Consider the following 20,173-nt stretch of genomic DNA (forward strand, 5'->3'; position numbering starts at 1 on the left):
GAAGTTCTACGTGGACCGAACAAAGAGTTTTCAGAAGACATCACAGCTGTTTGTGAACTTTGGACCTGTGAACCAAGGGAAGGCTCTCTCGAAGGCTTCCATTTCCAGATGGCTCTCCGGCTGCATCATGCACTGTCATCGGTTGGCAAACCGTCCGTTGCCCGGCCGTCCGAGAGCCCATTCGACCAGAGCGATCGCTGCTACCACGGCGTTCTTGTCTGGTGTGCCCCTGCTGGACATCTGCAGGGCTGCTACGTGGAGGTCGACGCACACCTTCACGAGATTCTACTGCGTCGACCGAGATTCCAGGGAGGAGTCCTGAGTCGGCCAGGCAGTGCTGCGCAACCTGTTCGCTTAAGGTGAGCCTGGTGAGGAGGTAAGAGATGCTTAATGTTGAGTTTATGTAATGCTTAATGTTGAGCCTTGCCACCTCCCATGGTTGTGCATGTGTGTACTGCTATGTATTCTTGTATTCATGAGCATGTGAATCCATGCCAGACCCCATGCTGGAGAAGGAACAAGTTACTTACCTGTAACTGTTGTTCTCCAGCATGGGTCTGCCATGGATTCACATGCAAATCCTCTGTCCTACCCCTCTGCGGCTCTTCACTTGGTCATACTGCCACTTTACGTGCTACCAAATCTGAGGATGGCTGCCAGGGGCGGGGCTTAGGGAGAGGACAGTCATTGGCTGGGGGCGGAATGACCCAGAGACCAGTGATTGGTTACTACTAAGAAAGACAGATCAGAAACGAAACTGATACTGATTTTTTCTTTACCGAGGATTCCCAGCCTGACGACGGGGAATATTCATGAGCATGTGAATTCATGCCAGACCCATGCTGGAGAACAACAGTTACAGGTAAGTAACTTGTTCCTTTCCCGTTATCCTTTTAGGGATACCTCCTCCATTCTGCAGGCCTTCAACCATCCATAAGACCTACTGGTAACACCTTCCAATACTCTATACACAAAACACCAAGAACTGCCTACGACTCCCATACATCTAAAAATACTGATCCGAGAAGGCTGAATGGAATAATGCAGATTACCAGGGATGAGAAGCACCAGAGATGCTCTAGTGTTTGAGTGTGTGATAGGTGCCGGGACATTTTAAAAGTTGTACCCCGCATGGTGTGAGAGAATACTGCCTGGGGAAGTCCAGCCCTCTCAGTGTTGACCGAAGGATTGTGAGGACGTCAAAACAACTGTGGAGCCGGCAGGCTTGGGAGGAAGGCAGGAGACGGAGTGGCTGGTTTGCCGTGCTACGAACGCGAGAGGGAAGGAAGAAGAAACGCCCTAGCGGCCACAGGAATCTGGACGCAGTGCCACCGCCACCCGAACACAGTGCAAGAGTCCAGAGGAAAATGGGAGTTGCAAAGGACGTGGAAGCTGTACAGTGAAGCCGGAGTGCTCGCAACTTGGAGGCGGATCACCAGAGTGCTGGCTCCTGTCTACCGTGAAGGATCTGAAGGACACCACAAGACACCAGTGAGTCCTAAAGAGAGAGAATGGGACACTGCGGCGCTTTGGCAATGCTGCCAGAGAAAGACAAATTTGTATGAAGTGAATGAGAAGGAATTTGAAACCGAATATTACCTAAATAAATGTGGGAGAAAAGCAAGTCTGCAGCTGTAAAAAAGGCAATCGGATGAATGCGACAGAAAAGCAAGTTTACAATTGCATGAAGCAAATCAGATGAAATGACCTGGCCAGGGAGTAAACCAGAAAAAAGCAGGTTTACAGTTGAATGATGTAAATCATGAAAAGCCCTGGCAGGAGAGTGCACCAGGCAAAAATCAAGACTGAAAGCAAAGTAAAACCAAGTGGAAAATAACCTAGCACGGGAGTACATCAGGTATCCTACGAAGATGGACCCTACATTCAAGTTGATTTTTGTATACAAGTATTTTGTTGAACAAAGAGCCCTGAGGAAGATTCATGCCCTTGCAAATGTTAAGTGTATTGAAGAGAAACCTGGGAAAGTGAGTTGTCCCCTGGGACTGTGACCTTTATCCATTGAGAACCTTTGTGTTGGAGATATATGTTTAATTTGAACGTAAATGTTTGGGCACTTACTAGGCCATATACATTACCCTTAATATATTAGAGTTGTTTTATAGAATGTGAGGACAAGGATAGGATTTCGGACACAGGACATTTTGTTTTGGACACTTTGACACTGGACAGACCTTTAGTTTTGATTGAGGTAAGGAATATACCTCCTAGAGTAGGGATAGTGAGGCCTTTTCGAACCCCCTTTTATATTGAATAAAAGTTTACAGCCAACACAATGAGTTCATTGTGTCATCCCTTGTGACTCACAATTCCTAGTTTGAATGCCCGGACAGTGAGCAGCTCTTGCTAAATTGTGTTTCAGGCTGCAGTGCTGTAAATGGCTTCATGTTCCAGACAGTACGAAAGGGACATCTTATTCTTTTTACCTTTTGATGTATCAACTGTACACAAATTCTAGCACATAAATATATTTACACTGTGCTCATCAGGAAGATCTGGCATTCAGTCATTTGGCTACACACTTATTGAAATGACAAAATAGAACAGCTAATAAATGTATGCTTCCTTTTAAGAAAGAGATTGGATGGATGATGACACTCCAGTTAACATTTAGCAAAGCCTCTTTTACTTTTTTCTCTTCTTGATGAGCATGAATGTGTTTCTTTAAAAACCCTTCTGGGGGAGAGGGATATGGGAACAGAGATAATGGTGTACCAAAGTTGCATGTGGCAACCTAACTTTGGTTTGTAGTACCTAAAGACAAATGCAATGTTATTGGTAAGAAATTGATTCAACCTATGATATAAAATGGAGACCTGGATTATTATTTTCTACACATGTTTATTTCTTCGTATCCAGATCTTGCATCACTGTAATTCATTTTCATTGAATGATAATTGTGTTGTAAATGTTTGAACTTTACATTGTTTTTATTTATATGAACAATGCTGATAAAACCTATATATATGATTCACTGTCTTAGAATCTTGTGCTGGTATTTTCTTATGCCTAATTTATGCCTTAAACAACTATTGACATATACTAACAAGATTACATATTTAAATTATTTAGGGTTTAACTTTAACTGCTGCTACCCATGTTGTCTTTGCTGAGTTGTATTGGGATCCGGGCCATATAAAACAAGCCGAAGACCGGGCTCACCGAATTGGGCAGAATAACAATGTGCATATACACTACCTCATAGCAAAAGGAACCTTGGACACTTTGATGTGGGGGATGTTAAACCGGAAGGTACAGTATTGAAAAAATAAGTTGTCTTTCTTGTATATCATTCTTACCTAATACTTTTGTTATCTCTTCTTTTTATGAATTGCTTGTCTCTTATTATACCACTGTATATTGTGCTAAATGAGTCGCAAAACAAACCCAGTAGGTTTTCAGTTTTCATTATATACATGGTGTTAAAAAAACAGGAAAATGGGGCTCATTGTTGACATGTCATTCCTGTGCACCGTTCCCTCACCGTTTCATTGATCCTGTCTCCCTAACCCAGTTACACGATTCAAAGAGATTTTAATGCTGTGCCAAATCACTCCGGCCAGTTTACCCCTACTGTTTGGTCTATCCCTCTCCTACAGTGGGCCTGAAGGCTGTAGCCTTATCTTTCTATGACTCCCTCAGGTGACATATCTGATTGTCCTGACGCCCTTTTTCCCCAGGTGACTGTCTCATTACCTTTTCCACAATCACCAGTTTCCTCTCTTCACCCACCCCTCTCTCTCTATCTCTTTTTATCTCTCTTCCCTTCAAATCTCTCTCCTCCCAATGCTTACCTGACTATGCTCTATTTCATCCTCCAGCGTCCTACTTCCCTTTCCTCTCTCCCTCTTACTCTTACCCCACCTCCTACTCTACCTCCAAAATGTCCGCCAACCACTCTCCCACTCACCCCAGGGTTCTGTCTGAGCTATCTCCTTGTGAGCCAGGACTTACCCTGAAAGTCTTCATAAATACCTTTTGCTTCACCCCCCTTTTCCACCGCCATCTTTAATGTGGTCCAAGCTGCCACTGTGGTCCTTTGTCTGTTCTCATCCTAGATCAATTAAGCCCTTGCCTAGAAATGGTTTATAGTCTTCGCCTAATACTGGGCAGCCACTTGCTGTTCCCAGCTCCTCCACTGCTGCCCCAGTGCTTCTGTACAGACAGTCTGGGGTTTTTGGGGTTAGGCGTTTTCTCTCCCTTGTGGCCCCTGAGTGAGGGGACGCCTAGTCCATTCCCATTTGGGTAAACCGTCCATTTCTCCTGTTCCAATCTGGGTCATGTCCACTGGGCCCAGGTGCATTGTGGTGGGACCATTATCCATCCCAGATGTCTGAAGAGTCTGGTGCGTGCTGGTTGCTGTTGTTTCTTTGGAACCATCTGAAACAGAAAAAAAGACCCGACCACGGCAGAGACAGTGTGTCTTTGGGTACAGAGGCACCAATGTACAGGTATACACTGGTAACACTGCATTGATTAAAGCATAGCCTGAGCTGAAAGCTCATTTTTAATATGTATTACATTTATTTTGCATGAACATTGCTAAGTCATGATTGATTCTTTTGCACAAGTTAAATCATCTTTGCTTTGTTTACAGTGGTGTAACCAGCAAGTTCTCTCTTTGTCCAACTCTTAAATTATGACAAAATGTACATCTAAGAAGTAATATTACAAATGTATTTTTTGTCAGTGCCATCTCATTTTCTGCTTCTTGTCCCTAAATGGCAGGAGCTTTGAAAGGAACATCGCTTCTTACACTCTAGCCTATGCGCTTTAACATTACGTATGGTTGATTCAAAATCATATAGCATAAGCGTATTTTGTTAAATATCACAATAGTATAGGGGACAATGGTCGTCCCTGTCTAGTGCCGAAATAACACTAAAAACAGGGCACTTGGGAGTCTTCTATAGCAAGTGTAAAGATTAGCAAGGTTAGCTGTGAGACAGTCACATAGCTAACTTCTGCAGTCTTTCACAATTGCTATGGCCATGGAGAAGAATAGGAAACTGTGGGCACCAGGGAAAAATACCAACTAAGTGGTGCAATCCCTGCCAGTTGTATATAGGAGTCCATGCACCTTTTGCCATTCTTAACGGGCAACCTCAAAACCCCAAGTGAAGGGAAGTCCTCCAATAGGACCGCTTATTATATATTATATATGGTACTAGCAAATTAGGTTCCCCGCACTGCCGTCACACAGAGTGTACTGTTAATAAAAGCAGGGACCCACACATTGGCTTCTTGATGGTATTGTAATGGTAGTGGGTGCCTCATTCCTTCGACCCACAATCTGAACACGATCCCGTACAGAGAAAAACAGACATCAGAAATGGGGAGTAGTTTTGGGGAACAAGCACAGATAGAGAAACATATGGACGTGATATCCTGCTAAGGTGGCAGAGAGAGATTAGGCAATATTTGCATTACATGTAGCCTATAATCAAAATGAATGATAATTGGAAGAGAATGGCTTATCACTTGGTGCCGGCCGGTCATTATGACCACTAAACCTGCATGTACCATTGTTTATTCGAAATAAATCACCACAAGTTAATTTACTACATTGTAGTTTACTTAATGACGGTAAAATAAATAGGTATCAGTTGAAGGGTAGGGGCTATAGTGGGATGTGAAAGAGGACGGGTGGGTAGGTGGGTCATTGTGTGCCGAATTAAAAGATTTTAAAAAATGTAAATTTACAGTTAGTCATTTATTTCGATTAATCCATGTAGAACCTTTATGCCTGATTACAAGATGGCGACCAGTCCATTTAAACCTTCGCCCCACAGAGTTTAGTCTATAAGTCACCCGGCAGTCGGGGAGATGTACAACACATGGGAGAACTGAAAAGGAGAAAGGCAACCACGACACCCTTACCTGTCCTGTAGTCGAAAGTTAAAGCATAAGAACCAACCAATCACAGATCATATTGAGGAATTTAATCTTATGGAGGCCAAAGTAAAGAAAGCTGACGGCTAGCCAAGCTGAGGAAGTTAGTTTGACATTCTAGAGAGCTGGTCTATTAGAGAGGTGGGGGCAGGAGGTATAATGAGCAAGTGGCTGAATTGGCTAGCCGAGTTCCTGCTACACGCATCAGGGAGGGCTTGGTGCTGGGAACCCCTACTGGGTGCTATAAACCTAGAGCTGGCAAGGGCCAGGACCCAGTCCTTGTGAAGAGGCGATGTGAAACCCTCTCAGCCAGGAGTAGTAGGCCTAACAGGGAGAAATGCGCTCCCAGTCCTTCCCCTGTGGAGGACGGTGGCAGTTAACAAGATTCCAGCTCCTATTCCCCTGCCATCCTTCTGTGCCAGCATACTGTTATGCAGTACCTCTTGGTCTCACACCATGCCTCATGAACAATATGTTTGTCACACTCTTCTTGATATTTCTAGAGTCAACGTATGTGATCTGAGCCAAGACGAGCAGCACCTGAGAGAGAATTCCTCACGTGCCACATGTGTTTTGCATTATGTCATCAGAGGCCTGGGTGCTAAAAAAATTGAAGCAACCCTCAAGCATCCAGCGCCGCTGCCAGAGACAGAAACTCAGCGGGGAGAGAAGGATCTGGCATGCCAGCGACTACATGGATATGCAAGAAGCGGCACAACACTCTTCAGCGCTGGCAGCAACCCACCACAGCCTCATTTTCGCTTCCTAGAGCGCCAGGGACTAAATAACATTACTGTGACCCCCCATTAGACAGTACTTCTTGTAGGGGAGCCAGAGGGATGTCCCCTAACACGAACCTGGACTCTGAACACCTTGCGCCATCATCACTATTCCATAGCGGGCCACGTGGAGATAAGAGTAAAGGCTCAGCCCACTTTTTAACAGTTTTGCTGATTGTGTCACCTCTTGGGCGGGGAAGTCAAGGTCAGATGGACCAGGGAAAGTAAACCAATGGAAGGAAGACAGGGAGAATAAAGAGAGGAGCAGGAAGGCGTGGGTTGTTCGGATGAGGTCAGAGGAGGAGGAGGAGGAGGAGGAGGAGGAGGAGGAGGAGGCGGAGGATGAGGAGGTGGCAGACTAAAAGACCAGGGGATGCAGAGTGTGGAGGAGATTTCTGGAGCTGATGGAGGTGGTGGTTAGTGATTGTATTTGGTACTGTGTTGTGAGAGTGTGCGAAAGGATAACAAGTGTGGCCAGTAGAGAAAGTGTAGGGAGTGTATGTTAAGTATTTGTTTGTGAAAGAAGGGTGTTTCAGTAGAAAAGTGGGTGGAGGGATAGTTGCAGTGTGGAGGAGGGAGCTGAAGTGTGGTGGAAGGAGTAGTTGTGTAGAAGAAAGAGTAATAGTGTCATGGAGGAAGTAGTAACATCAAAGAGCAGAGGCAAGGATTAGAATGAGTGAGAGGTATTGGAGGGACAGAGGAGGAAGATGCAGGGAGTAGGAGTGAAGGATGGTGGAGTTGGAAGGAGGAGAGTAGTGGGAGAAGAGCAGGAAGTGACAAAGAGAGAAGTGCAATGATGTGATAGAAAGGAGACAAACTAGGCAGAGTGCCTGTTAGACACAATCCAATACCTCTATTGGATGGCTAACCCTTGGAATAGAGTAGGAACATTTTGGTACTCCCCTTAGGGAGCTCGGATAAAGCAGGTGTTCTGCCTTTAGGTCATCATGCATGGTATTATTAGGAACCTAGACAGTAGGGTGATACCTGCTGTATATGCAAACAAGGATTGGTGTATATCAGACGAGAGAGTGAGGGATGCCCATTAAATTCTTAATAAAAATCTTTGAACCGTCTCAGTACGTTGGGATATTTCTTGAGCTATCCGTAACACATGGTGACAGAGTGGGATGCATTATGCCTTGACAGATATTCTCCCTACACCGAGAGAAGGGAAGGGAAATCTGAGTCTACAGGCTGCTGGGTGATGGCCAGCACTAAACCCCTCCTTTGAGAGATCTGGGAGTGGAATGGAGCTAGAATTCCTAACTCTCGACCCAGTACCAGAGGATTTCTGGGAGTCTGCTGAGTAGAAGCTACGCTAGCTGAGACCAACAGACAGGAATAATCTACCATCCTGGCAGACAAGGCCAAGAGAAGTCTGCTAGATCAAGTAAGAGAGGCCACAGAGAGGACTAGTCAGTGGAGGAAGCCCCAGAGCAGTGGTAATAGACCACAGACCTCCTGCTTAACCCTGCCTTCCAGAAGTGGAGGCGCTTTACTGGCTCCAATGAGGAAGAAGAGATAGGAGCACCCTCAAGGCCTGAAAAGTTCCAAGTTCTGTGAGGGCCCACAAGTACATTCTATGGAGGACATATTGAGAGCTCTGGTGGATGGCCAAGAGGCCATCAGTCAACAACACCAGGAATCAATCACTGGACTACATAAAGGGCATGACTACTGAGAGAAAGTAGCAATCCTGTTACCTCTGGGAATCCTACAGAAGTCTGGTACTGTAGATGATATCCCAGCTTTTTCATCAATTTCATCAACTTTGAAAGAGTCGCTGAAACATCAGCCTGACACCATCATCTTTGGGCGTGATACTGTCATGACCCGTGACCCAGAACCCCACTGGCATGGTCACATGCCAGGTAGGGTCAGGACTCCGGGTTCATTTGGGGCCCCAAGGACCTTGCATTATCATCATAGACTCTCCTGGAGTCAGTCTTGACGCCTTTGGCGCCAGGCTCATGTTCAGATTCAGACTTTACCTTGAAGGGACTACTTTTCCTGTGAAGGCCTGCAGCTAACATGGAGGCACCCATACAGTCTAGTTCCTAAGAACCAGACTGTGCGGTACAGTATTTTAGGGTGTAGTAGCCTGACTACTTTACAGAGGGCTATATAAACCACACCCAAGCTACAGAACGTGCTTCGTGTTATTCTGCAGCCAGCAGCGTGACGCTCATCGTGTTCAGAGACCAGCACCCAGCGATCCTTGAATAGTGGACCTGCAGAGGAGACAAAAGAACATCATTAGCAGTCTCTGCTTACCTGCAACTTTCCATCCGTCAATTCCTGCTGCTCGCGGTCTTCCATCTTGTTGCCAACATCATTAGGACACCACGCTCGCACCGGAACGAAGCACCTGGAGGGAGAGAGAAAGAAGGACAACGTTAAACAGGTTTCTCGCGGCATTCACGGCAGTAATCACAAAATCTTCACCTGGCTGGGCATTTCTTGACTGGTTTTGCTCTGGAAATCTTCACACGCCCAGAAAGACCATTGCGACCTGAAAAGGAATAAAGAATACAGGTTACCAAGAAAAGACATTACCACGCCGCACTTCGCGCTTAACCTACCATCCATCATACGCTCCTGCGTCCATCATCCTGGCAGGAGCCTGATCCAAGTAGCGCACCCACCGAACCTCTGTGCACCTAAGGGGAAACAAACAAGAAAAGACATTAATAGCAAGAAAGGAAAGCAAGGACATTTAAAGACTGCTATAACCAGACTTACCTCCTTAAAGACACTTGAATGGGTTAGGACCAGTGAAGTTAACTCGCTCGCTTCAACTCGCAGAAGGCAGGACGTAGAGCACACCAGACATCAAAACAAGGTGAGGAGGGGCCATCAGGTCGAGTCCAGGGGGCTGGTGGGAGGAAACGAAGTCTGTTCCTAAGTCTAGTCCTCCTGTGTTTTCAGGCCTGACCGCCATAGAAGGCATCGTCCAGAATTGGGAACGTCCAGGGTGAATCCGGCAACCAGGGCATAAGGGCGTCCCCGTGGATACCAGGTGAGCGTAACAGATACTTTACTTTGTTCTTTACTGGGGAAGCACAACAAGCCTTTTAGCCCCTTAATCCCGATGGGAGAACTCCTATGAGGATTTGAAAAGCAATATCTTAAAAAGACTGGTGAGCATACAGATTTCGCCTTAGACACATGTGTTAACTTGAAGAGAAAAGACCCCACCAACTGTCTTATAGAGTAAGGGATTTACTTAACAAATGGTTGGTAGATAAAAGAAGTGAAAGAGATTGCTAGTACTTGAATAAGTCATAGAGGCCCTACCAACTTACCACCAGAAGGTTTACTTGCAACTACATCAACCCACCTTGGAAGAGACAGTACAAACAGCTAATGCCCACTAAAGAGCCATGTGTGCCAGAGAAGCATGTGTGGAGCCCAAGAAACTAAATGACATGAAACCAACTGTGCGATGGAGCAAGAGAGTCCAACATTCCAATCATCAAGACCAAGCCCAGGACCCTTACTTGCACAGAGTGGCGGAGACCCGGACCTCTACACCATCCAGAAATCATAAGATTTTATGCCTGCAGAAAATCTTGACACTTGACAAGATTCTGCCTAAAAGGCCATGGAAGAGCCAATGGAATCTGGGCTTCTAGTACACGACCCAATCCAATCTGAAGGCAAAACACCAATACAGGTGAATAGAAGAGGAGTCAGAATCCGAACACCTGGTGCATCTATTCCAAGAGGAAGAGGAGGGACCACAGGTTTACCACATCCTCTTCAGGCATGTAGGGGAGGTTTCTGGGAATTTGTATTCAATATTTTTACCAGATCATATTGCCATCTGTGCAAGATTTTAAAGTTAAGGGTCATTCTGTTCGTTGATTCTCTCGGAAGGTTATATTAAAGATCTTTTTCCAGAGGTTCTCGGGGAGTATATATCCAAATATTCCTCCCACTGTTGCTTGAATCTTGGAATATCTCCTATTCCACCAAATATTATTACTTTAAATAACTTTGATATCATTACTTACCTATTTTGGGCTTTATTCCAAACGTTCTCTAGCTTTGAGTTTATATCCTACTTTACCCTTCCATTCAGCTTTGAGAATTGTTCTCTTAATCCGGCAGTACTCGAAAATGCTAGGCTTTGTCTCTCCTATTACCTGTTACCTGCTCCTATTCTTTACATTTTCAATGTAGTTAACTCACCCTTCCTAATCCCAGATCTGACTATTTCTGAGAGGATGATCCCCTAGACCCCAATCATATCCACTACTATTGGGTCCCCACACTGTGAATTAAATGGGGAGGTCCAAAGGACAGGTGTTTATTTTTTGCATCTTCTTTCCATAAATTCCAAATAATTCCCAGGACTGTATGTATTCTAATGTTTTTGTCTGCCACACAGTCCATGTGTTTCAGAAAACCTATTGGGCTGAGCATTCCATTCACCTCTTTTGGTGCATAGAACATTGTTAAGCTTATCCTAGCCTTCTTTTGACCCCAATCATATTTAGATATTTCATATTTGATAACCTTCTCTAAACTATTTGGAACCCTAACTGTTAACATTGTAAAGAGTAGCAGTACTCTATGCAACACATGTATCTTCACTGCTTTGATCTGGCCTAGCCATGTGATCTTTAACTTGTTCCATCTCTCAAGATTGCCCTTTAATGTACTCAGCCAGGGGTCGTAGTTGAATTAATATAATCTTGGTAGATCTCGTGGGACCCACATTTCTAAGTATTTTATCTTCACTTTTTCCAATCACATCCACCATAGGCTCTCTGCGGAAGCCTTTTCCCTATCCTTACCTGTTAAAGAGAATACATTTGATTTTGAATGGTTGATCTTTTATCCCTTCTAACCTACCATATTCATAAAATTGCTCCCCCAGGTGTCTGATCGAATTTTCCAGGTTTGTTAAGTACAGGAGGATATCATCCATCAATAGAGACCGTTTAAACTACACACACCCCACATACAAATCCCTCAATAGTCTCATTGTACCTCCCGTTCCTCTCTAAATGGGCTGATTTCTGTTCTTACCTACTCTCAACCACCTCTAATCTCCTACTCATGGGTGATTTCAACATCCAATTGGACTCCCTGTATCGATAAGTGAGGAACCATCCTTCTCCCTATTCCGTATTAAGGTTAAAGGTTGGTTCCTTGAGCAGGACACCAAACCGTCCGCTCCATAACTCAGGTCAAATTGAGAATCTCCAGATTCAATCACTATTTAAGTGTCACTTCCTGTTGTACATATACTACTTTTGCCCTTCTGTAATAGTTGCCTCTTGCATATGTGTAATATTTGCAAATAATCGTATGTAATTTGTGTATTATGACTATATGCGATGTCTGTATATCAATGCCTGTGTAACTTGTAAGGTTACGCCCAGATGCCTCAGAGCTTGGCTGGGCTTTACAAATAAAAAAATACAAATAAATACAAATATTCCCTTGTCACAGCATCCACTCTTTTCCTCTGCACAGTACTATCCCCCTCCATTCTCTCTTCTGGCCAACCCACTCGGCTGAAGAAAACTGAACCAATCATATGCTGACTGGTGGTCCCCACATGCACTCTCATAGGACAAAGCGCCTCAAAGTTCAATATGACAGTTTCAACAAATTAATGTGGTTATCCTGGTAAGGTCAAAAACATAAGCATGAATGGATATTAGCAAATCACCAAATTTTATACAATGTTTTGTCAACCAAAAGTATTATCAACAAAAAAACATTCATAAAGAAATTGTCAACACAACAAATTCAATCAAATGTACATCACATTGTGTTCAAGGTAAAACAATCAAAATTTTACGTAGGTAGATGGAGTGTTCACACCACACTTCTTACACATTATTCAAATCAGAAATAATGCCAATGTTGGACATAAAGTGGTGCAATCCTTTGTTGGGTTCAGTCAAGGCAGACAATGAACATGGAATAATCTCTAAGTCCTTAGTGACTTCCAAGCTGGCAGTTCATAGGTAGCAGAAATTGCTGATGTGAAGTACATCGAATTCCATATCCAGTATTGATGTCACAACTTGATCCCAATCTGTGGACAGTGTCCACAGTATTATTAAAAGAGTGCCATGCGTTTCTGAAAAATTCCTTCATCGGGGGGGTTACTGCTGTGGTGTAAATATCATTCACATTCAGGATGTGTATCTGTAGTTAACACATAAGTATATTATTAGGTCAAAGGGTGACGTCTCCAGACTAGACTACGCAATTGTTCAATTAAGTAAGACTAACAACCAATCATTAAAAACACAAACCTTGTATCAAAACCGGGAGTTTAGAGTGGCTCAATCGCGCCAGGGGCGGAAGTAGATGGTCAAGCGAACTACATTGAGGCTGTCAAAGGAACATCGCACAACCTCCTCCACTGTAATCAGATTTCCAAATCTGGTCTTGACAAGCTGTAAAGTAAGTACAGGGTGAAGAAAGTCACTGTACTATACGTAACCAATGGGCCGCTCAAGGGCTACAGCTCATGCGCCGGACATGCAACCCAATCCGTAGTTGTACAACCTCCCATCATAAGAATTTATATATGTGGAAACTGGGTCGACAAACCAAATCTGTATACCAAGAATCGGTAAAAATAGATCTTGTGTAAGGATGTATCCTACCTCTCGTGATTGTGAAGCTCAAAGGGGAAACGTGCCCTCTATATGCACATCGTTGCACACAAAGTGCCAATGCGGTGCGAGTGTTAAACAACCAAATAAGGGGTTCCCCCTCACATTATTCAATATTCAATACGATAGTATAATAGGTACCTCCCGCTCGTGATGGTGATACAAATGCGCAACGTGCACTCTCCGTGTCCATAGCAGCCCGCAAAGTGCCGAAGCTGCATGTGAGTTGTAAAGTTAGCTCTAAGAATCTCCCATGCACTAAACAGCGTGATCCATACCAGGGTACTTACCGAGCATTTGCAGCGCGTATGTCCGCTCACGAAGCTGAATTGAAGTGGCAAAGGTGTTTAAACGTTGTTATGACAACCCGCGCGCATGCCCGGAACGTCAACTGGGCGCCATGTTGGTGGGGTCTCAACAACGTAGTCCTAGAGACATGATAATCTCGTATCATCTCCGTGTCAACTAATCGACCGAATCCATCCGGTCTCCTTCCTATATTGAACGTGTTCACAAACTCGCAGTGAGTGTTATTAAGGTTCCCACAGTGTCAGTACATATATACAGCAGCCACACGCTTTTCCCCTGCCCTCTATACATTCAAAGGGTGAGTGACCCACGTTTGCTTGTCAACAGTATTACTAACTTTGACACTCCATTGAATATTCCCTATAGAGTACCAGTTGTACCAATCATGTTCTATTTTTCCCTGCCCCCGTTAGGGATTTATCATTATACCACATTAATTCTGCCCTGAGGAAGGCTCCAACCGCAAAAGCCTGTCTAGGCTCGCCGAAACGTGTTTTTCCATACGCTTTGTCCCCCCCTTCTGGGAGTACTTTGGGAACAATTCTTCGATATTTACATACACGTTGGCAGTTAATTATATGGCAAGACAACCATATGACCTAAATTGATTAAATTACTTTACTTTGTCAAAAACAGGGTAATTATTTACACACACACTGGCTTTATTTAGCCCACAGGTACAATTGTTTTCCTGTCGGGCTCCCGTCCTTTCATTAATTGGTTTTCTGCATAATATCCTATTTCATCTCTCTGATGAAATTACTATGTACACATGATGAATGTTATGTTTTGTACAATGTACACATGATGCTTGTTATGTTTTGTGTTTCTGTTGCATCTCGTGCTATGTCTTTTAAACCTGTGTAAAAAGCATTCTGAAACTCCTTAAAAAATGTGTTTTTTTGTATAATACATTTATTGCATGTACTCTTAGGACTTCTCTTTGGGTTTGTTGTTTCTGTGACTTTCTATGAAAGCACATACCTTATAATAATATGGAGATTTAACCTAAATCATTGACAGAATTTAGGACTGTCTTAGGCGTGTGTACCTTCTTTTAGGTTCCTTGTTTTAAATCAGTACATATATCAGGCATCCGACGCCTCTCTCCCTTCCAAATGTGACACGGTCGGTATGTACTCAGACGGTTACGAGAGAGGACGAGCGAAGGGACAACGCGCTACAAGAGTAAACGCGGTGTCCCTCCTACACGTCCTCGTGTCATAGCAGCAGGAGTTAGCTGGTTGCAAATTGCACTCTGCCGCCTCGAGCCCAGTGTGGAAAGTTGTTAATAAGAGCTAATCCAAGCTCTCTTGTAAGAATAGAGGAATCGCCTGTTCGCGCTGTACGCGAATCTGTCAGGCTCGTATATTACTCATGCTAATTCATTTGCATGTCACGACATGCAGTCCCATGTCTAATCCATCTAGGGTGTTATGCTCCCCCCGGTCAGATCAAAATCACATGAAACTAAAAATGCTCATTTTTACTGATTCTTGGTATACAGATTTAGTTTGACGACCCAGTTTCCACATATATAAATTCTTACGATGGAAGGTTGTACAACTACGGATTGGGATTAACAACTTCTCGCATGTCCGGCGCATGAGCTGTAGCCCTTGAGCGGCCCACTGGTTACGTACAGTGACTTTCTTCACCCTGTACTTACTTTACAGCTTGTCAAGTCCAGATTTGGATATCTGATTACAGTGGAGGAGGTTGTGCGATGTTCCTTTGACAGCCTCAATGTAGTTCGCTTGACCATCTACTTCCGCCCCAGGCGCGATTGAGCCACTCTAAACTCCGGGTTTTGACACAAGGTTTGTGTTTTTAATGATTGGTTGTTAGTCTTACTTAATTGAACAATTGCGTAGTCTAGTCTGGAGACGTCACACTTTGACCTAATAATGGAATTCGATGCACTTCACATCAGCAATTTCTGCTAGCTATGAACTACCAGCTTGGAAGTCACTAAGGACTTAGAGATTATTCCATGTTCATTGTCTGCCTTGACTGAACCCAACAAAGGATTGCACCACTTTATGTCCAACACTGGCATTATTTCTCATTTGAATAATGTGTAAGAAGTGTGGTGTGAACACTCCATCTACCCACGTAAAATTTTGATTGTTTTACCTTGAACACTATGTGATGTACATTTGATTGAATTTGTTGTGTTGACAATTTCTTTATGAATGTTTTTTTGTTAATACTTTTGGTTGACAAAACATTGTATACAATTTGGTGATTTGAAAATATCAATTCATGCTTATGTTTTTGACCTTACCAGGATAACCACATTAATTTGTTGAAACTGTCATATTGAACTTAGGGGAGTTTCGTCCCATTAGAGTGCCTGTGGGGACCACCAGTCAGCATATGATTGGTTCAGTTTTCTTTGGTCTTATATTGTTTGTCTCCAGTGGTCTAGAGACAGAGTTACTCCCTTATAACCTGAAACAGAACTACTTGATATTTCTTGAAAGCTTTGAACTTTGAATTTTGTTTATTCAGTGTTTAGGACTTTAGAACCTTGCGTTAAGAACTTAGTAGTGCCCCTCTATTCCCCTCTTCTTTTCAGTACAACCCACTCGGCTGGACACACTCTGGATGCGCTCATCCATTCTGACCTCTCCCTCTCTCCCCTTCTGGTCACTCCACTCTCTTGGTCAGACAATTCTCTCCTCTCCTCGCACCTGGGTACCCTCAGCCCTTTGACTGCTCCTCCAAAAGACCTGCCAACCTTGTTCACCAACATCCATCCGATGAAACAAGTGTCAGCTGCTGCCTTCGCATCCACCTTCCCCCTCCCCCAGTCTCTACCACCGACTCTGCTCTCAGCAACCTCCATTTGGCCATTACCAACACCCTTGACATTCTTGCCCCAGTCATGAGGATCCGCCCGAAACCCGCCTCCAAACGTAACGCCTGTTACGACTGAACTTGCAGCCCTGTAATGCAAGTGCAGAGCTGTGGAACGGAAGTGGCAATCTCACCCTCTGACAAACTGGCCTGCCACCTGCTCCAAAGGCAATATATACTCTCCATCCGTACCGGGAAAAGTGTCCACATCCAGGCACGGGTATCTGGTGCATCCAACAATACGGCTGAACTCTTTAAAATCTCCAGGGAACTAGCCAACCCATCCGCAGTCTCTTCCTCTCCCCTTTCATCCCAGGCCCTCTGCAAAACACTGACCATACACTTCACCACTAAAACTGTGGACATCCTGAGCACCCTTGCTTCCCTCCTTTGCCTCCTGCGGCCTATCTCCATCCTTCTTCCTCTCTCTGCCTTCTCCACTGTCACACCTGAATAAGTCACCAGAGTTCTCCGCTCCATGAAGGTCTCTTCCAAACAGTTTTCCACTTGCTCCTCCAGAACCATCAAGGACAACATTGGCTCTCTTGCCCCTGTACTCGCTGATCTTGGCAACCACTCTTGTGCCACTGGATCTTTCCCATCCTCTCTCAAGCACTCCCTTGTGCGACCCCCTCCTGAAGAAACCTTCAGCAGACCCCATCTGTCAAGCCAACTACCGCCCTATTTCTATTACTCCCTTCCTTGGGGAAACTCCTGGAAAATCTGGCTTTTCCAAAGCTTACCTCACACACTGAACTTGTTGGTTGTCTCTAAGGCCATCAATCTGGATTCCGAGTAACCAGAGGCACAGAAACTGCTATTCTGAACACCTGTGCATCTCTGGTCTGTCCTCATCCTTCTTGATCCCTCTTCCGCCTCGATATACGGTTAACCATTCCATCCTTATCAAATGGCTCCATGATACCCTTTGTATCTTAGAGCGGGCACTGGATTGGTTTACCTCCTTCCTAACTGACCATTCATCCCAAATAGTTTTTGGCACCTTCTCCTCACCTACTCTGCACCTGCGGTGCCCCCCATGGCTCAAACCTTTCTCAGCTAGCACTCCTCATTTCCTCCTTTTCCGCCAACTTCCAGTGCTAGGCAGATGACAACCAACTCTTTTTTAAACTTCCTGCTGACACTATTGCATCTTCCATCATCCCTGACCGCCTACCTGCCATCCAGTCCTGGTGTACTTCCAACGATCTCTGCCTCAATGTCAGCAAGATTGAGATCATTTCCATTCGGATCCCCATTCCCTCTTTTTTTACCCTGACTCAGGCCATCCTCCATGGGCTCTCACCCCGCTCCTTCTTCTGAAGCTAGAAACCTTGGAGTCATCTTCGACTCATCTCTCCTTTCTCCTTCACACTGAGGACATTGCCAAGAAATCCCACTTTCCACTCTTCCTTCTCAAAGGAATTCTCCCATATCTCACTTTCCACCAGAGCCCTTGTTCTCTCTAGGCTTGACTACTGCAATAGCCTTCTCCTGAATCTACCATATTCCACTTTACGACCCCTCCAGCGAGGCCAGAATAGGACAGCGAGACTTATCCTTGGCCTCAAGCCCAGGGACCGCATCTGTCCTGCCCTGAAAACTCTTCACTGGCTCCCGGTTGAGGCACAGATTAAATTCAAATGCCTCTGCATCATCCACAAGGCTATCTGGGGCCTGGGACCACGCTATCTGCCACTTTCTCTTACTAAATACTCTCCCACTAGACCTCTGCGGTCCTCTGGCACCAACTCTGTGTGTAAAGCATTTCGCTCTACAGGGGGCCAGAGGCCTTTAACTTTATTCAGCTGGCTCCCTCCAATGGAACAGCCTCCCTCTCCCTCTTCCTCTTGAGCAGGACTTCCGCGAATTCCAGAAGCTACTCAAGATTTTCCTCTTCACCACCTCCTTCCCTTCATCTCTCCTCTGCCAATGTCAGTCACTGTGATTGGTCGCCAGGGCCCTTATTTATCACTCAGGGACCTAGCGTCCCACACCCAATCGCCTCAGCCTACCTCTCGGCACTTGCCTAGGCACCCACCAGCCTCAATCCTGTAGGCTTTCACTTTCTCCCCAATGTGGCTCTAGGCCACATAGCACTTACCATACTACGCACTTCATCTGCTGCTCACCCACGAGCACGGACATTCCATAACTTACCCCCATCCCCTGTTGCCACTCTCTCACTGCACTTGCATGTTCTGAATACTCACAAGGCATAGTAGTTTCGCCTTTTATCTTCCACTGTAATCATGGTTTTAATCCCATGGTCCCTCCCTGTTGCCCTGTGGGTGCTTTGAAACAGAATTGACTGACTTACTGTATAAGCGCCAAATGCACAAAAAATAAATAAATGTAGCCACTAGCAGGGTGTCTTATCTGTCTGATCTTCACTGTCTATCGTCCCTGTCCCATATGTCATACAGCTCTCACTCTAACTGTATAATTTCTCTATGATTATTCTTCTCCGTGGCCATTCCCTCTTCCTCTGCCATAAATCTTCCCCTAAAGTGGCCGTAGCTACCTCCCATACTAAACGCGGGGCAACTTCACACCCCTTATTGGCTTCAAAACAATTCTTTGTCTCACTTCCTATTAGACAGAAACCTGTGCAGTTCCCTCTGGGACCACTGCAAAAGATTTAAGACTACAGGTGTTTGGCAGTAAACCCACTTGGTAGCAGTCTGTATCACACATATTCACTTGGTAGCTGTGGCTGAGCAGTCAGACTTCCCTCAAGAAGAGTTAGGAGTATTGACAATAGGTCAAAAGAACATAGTAGAAGAAGTAAACACTGACCAGGGCTTGGTGTAAAAGAGATATAATTATTTATTTAAAACCACATCTAGAAAAACACACAGGCACTAATACTAAGCAATTCTAAAACACGGTCACTAAAAGATATACACTCCCTTAGAAGAATATTAGACAAGTCTTAAGTAAAGCCCCACTTATTTTCAGACAGCGGTGAGTGCTTAACGTAGATGGCACTCTAATAATTCGTTTTAAAAGGGAGAGAAAAGCAGAGAATAAATTGAAACAGATCCCAACACTTTTTCACGAACACAACAAGAGAGGAAGGCAAAGTAACACCGTGAGTTTAGAGTCAGTAGGCCAAATCCACTTTAAGGGGATCAAAACGAAATGTGTCCAAGGTCGCGTGGTTGCAGTGCACAAAAGTCTTGTAAAGGTTCAAAAAGAGTGGGACCAAAAGAAAGGGACCAGTTAGAGGGTCAAGGCGGCCAGCCCAGTCCAGAAGGTTAAGGGGTTATTATTACCTTGTAGCAATCTTTAGAAAGGGAGGCCTGGCGGACACGGTGCCTTAAAGTGGTGAGAATACTCCAGCGGGGGCAGTTGTTCCTGGCAGCGGATGCAAGTCGGTGCTTCGTCCGGGGGAAGAGAGGATCTCGTCGGGGAGGAAGACAGGAGTCTGTTGCACTGCTAGGGAAGAAACCAGCCGCGGAGTTCTCAGTTAAAAGGAGCGGTCCTTTTATTTCGCGGTCCAGTGGTAAGTGGCTATCCGGTTGCCGGGGTGCTTGGCACGGGCAATTCGACCACAAGCCGGTCTGGGGTGCGAAGAGAAGAAGGTAAACTGGTTGTGCCCACAAGTCAGGGGAAGAAGCCTCTCCAGCCGGGAGATCTTCTCTGTCGTCGGGAAGTGGT

The 20,173-nt window shown here is 44.9% G+C and overlaps 1 protein-coding gene across 4 annotated transcripts in view; it reads left to right on the forward strand.

Moving 5' to 3' along the window:
• ZRANB3 (zinc finger RANBP2-type containing 3) overlaps positions 1-20,173 on the forward strand; it is a 2,038,675-nt gene that overhangs the window by 1,009,091 nt on the left and 1,009,411 nt on the right. For all 4 annotated transcript variants that reach the window (XM_069616553.1, XM_069616555.1, XM_069616554.1 and 1 more), the window contains one exon: positions 3,091-3,270. In XM_069616553.1, the coding sequence (XP_069472654.1) occupies positions 3,091-3,270 (180 nt within the window). The remainder of the gene's footprint in view (positions 1-3,090; positions 3,271-20,173) is intronic.

The sequence above is a fragment of the Ambystoma mexicanum genome, chromosome 9 (assembly GCF_040938575.1).
Source record: "Ambystoma mexicanum isolate Mex_15411 chromosome 9, UKY_AmexF1_1, whole genome shotgun sequence".
Lineage (NCBI taxonomy): Eukaryota > Metazoa > Chordata > Amphibia > Caudata > Ambystomatidae > Ambystoma > Ambystoma mexicanum.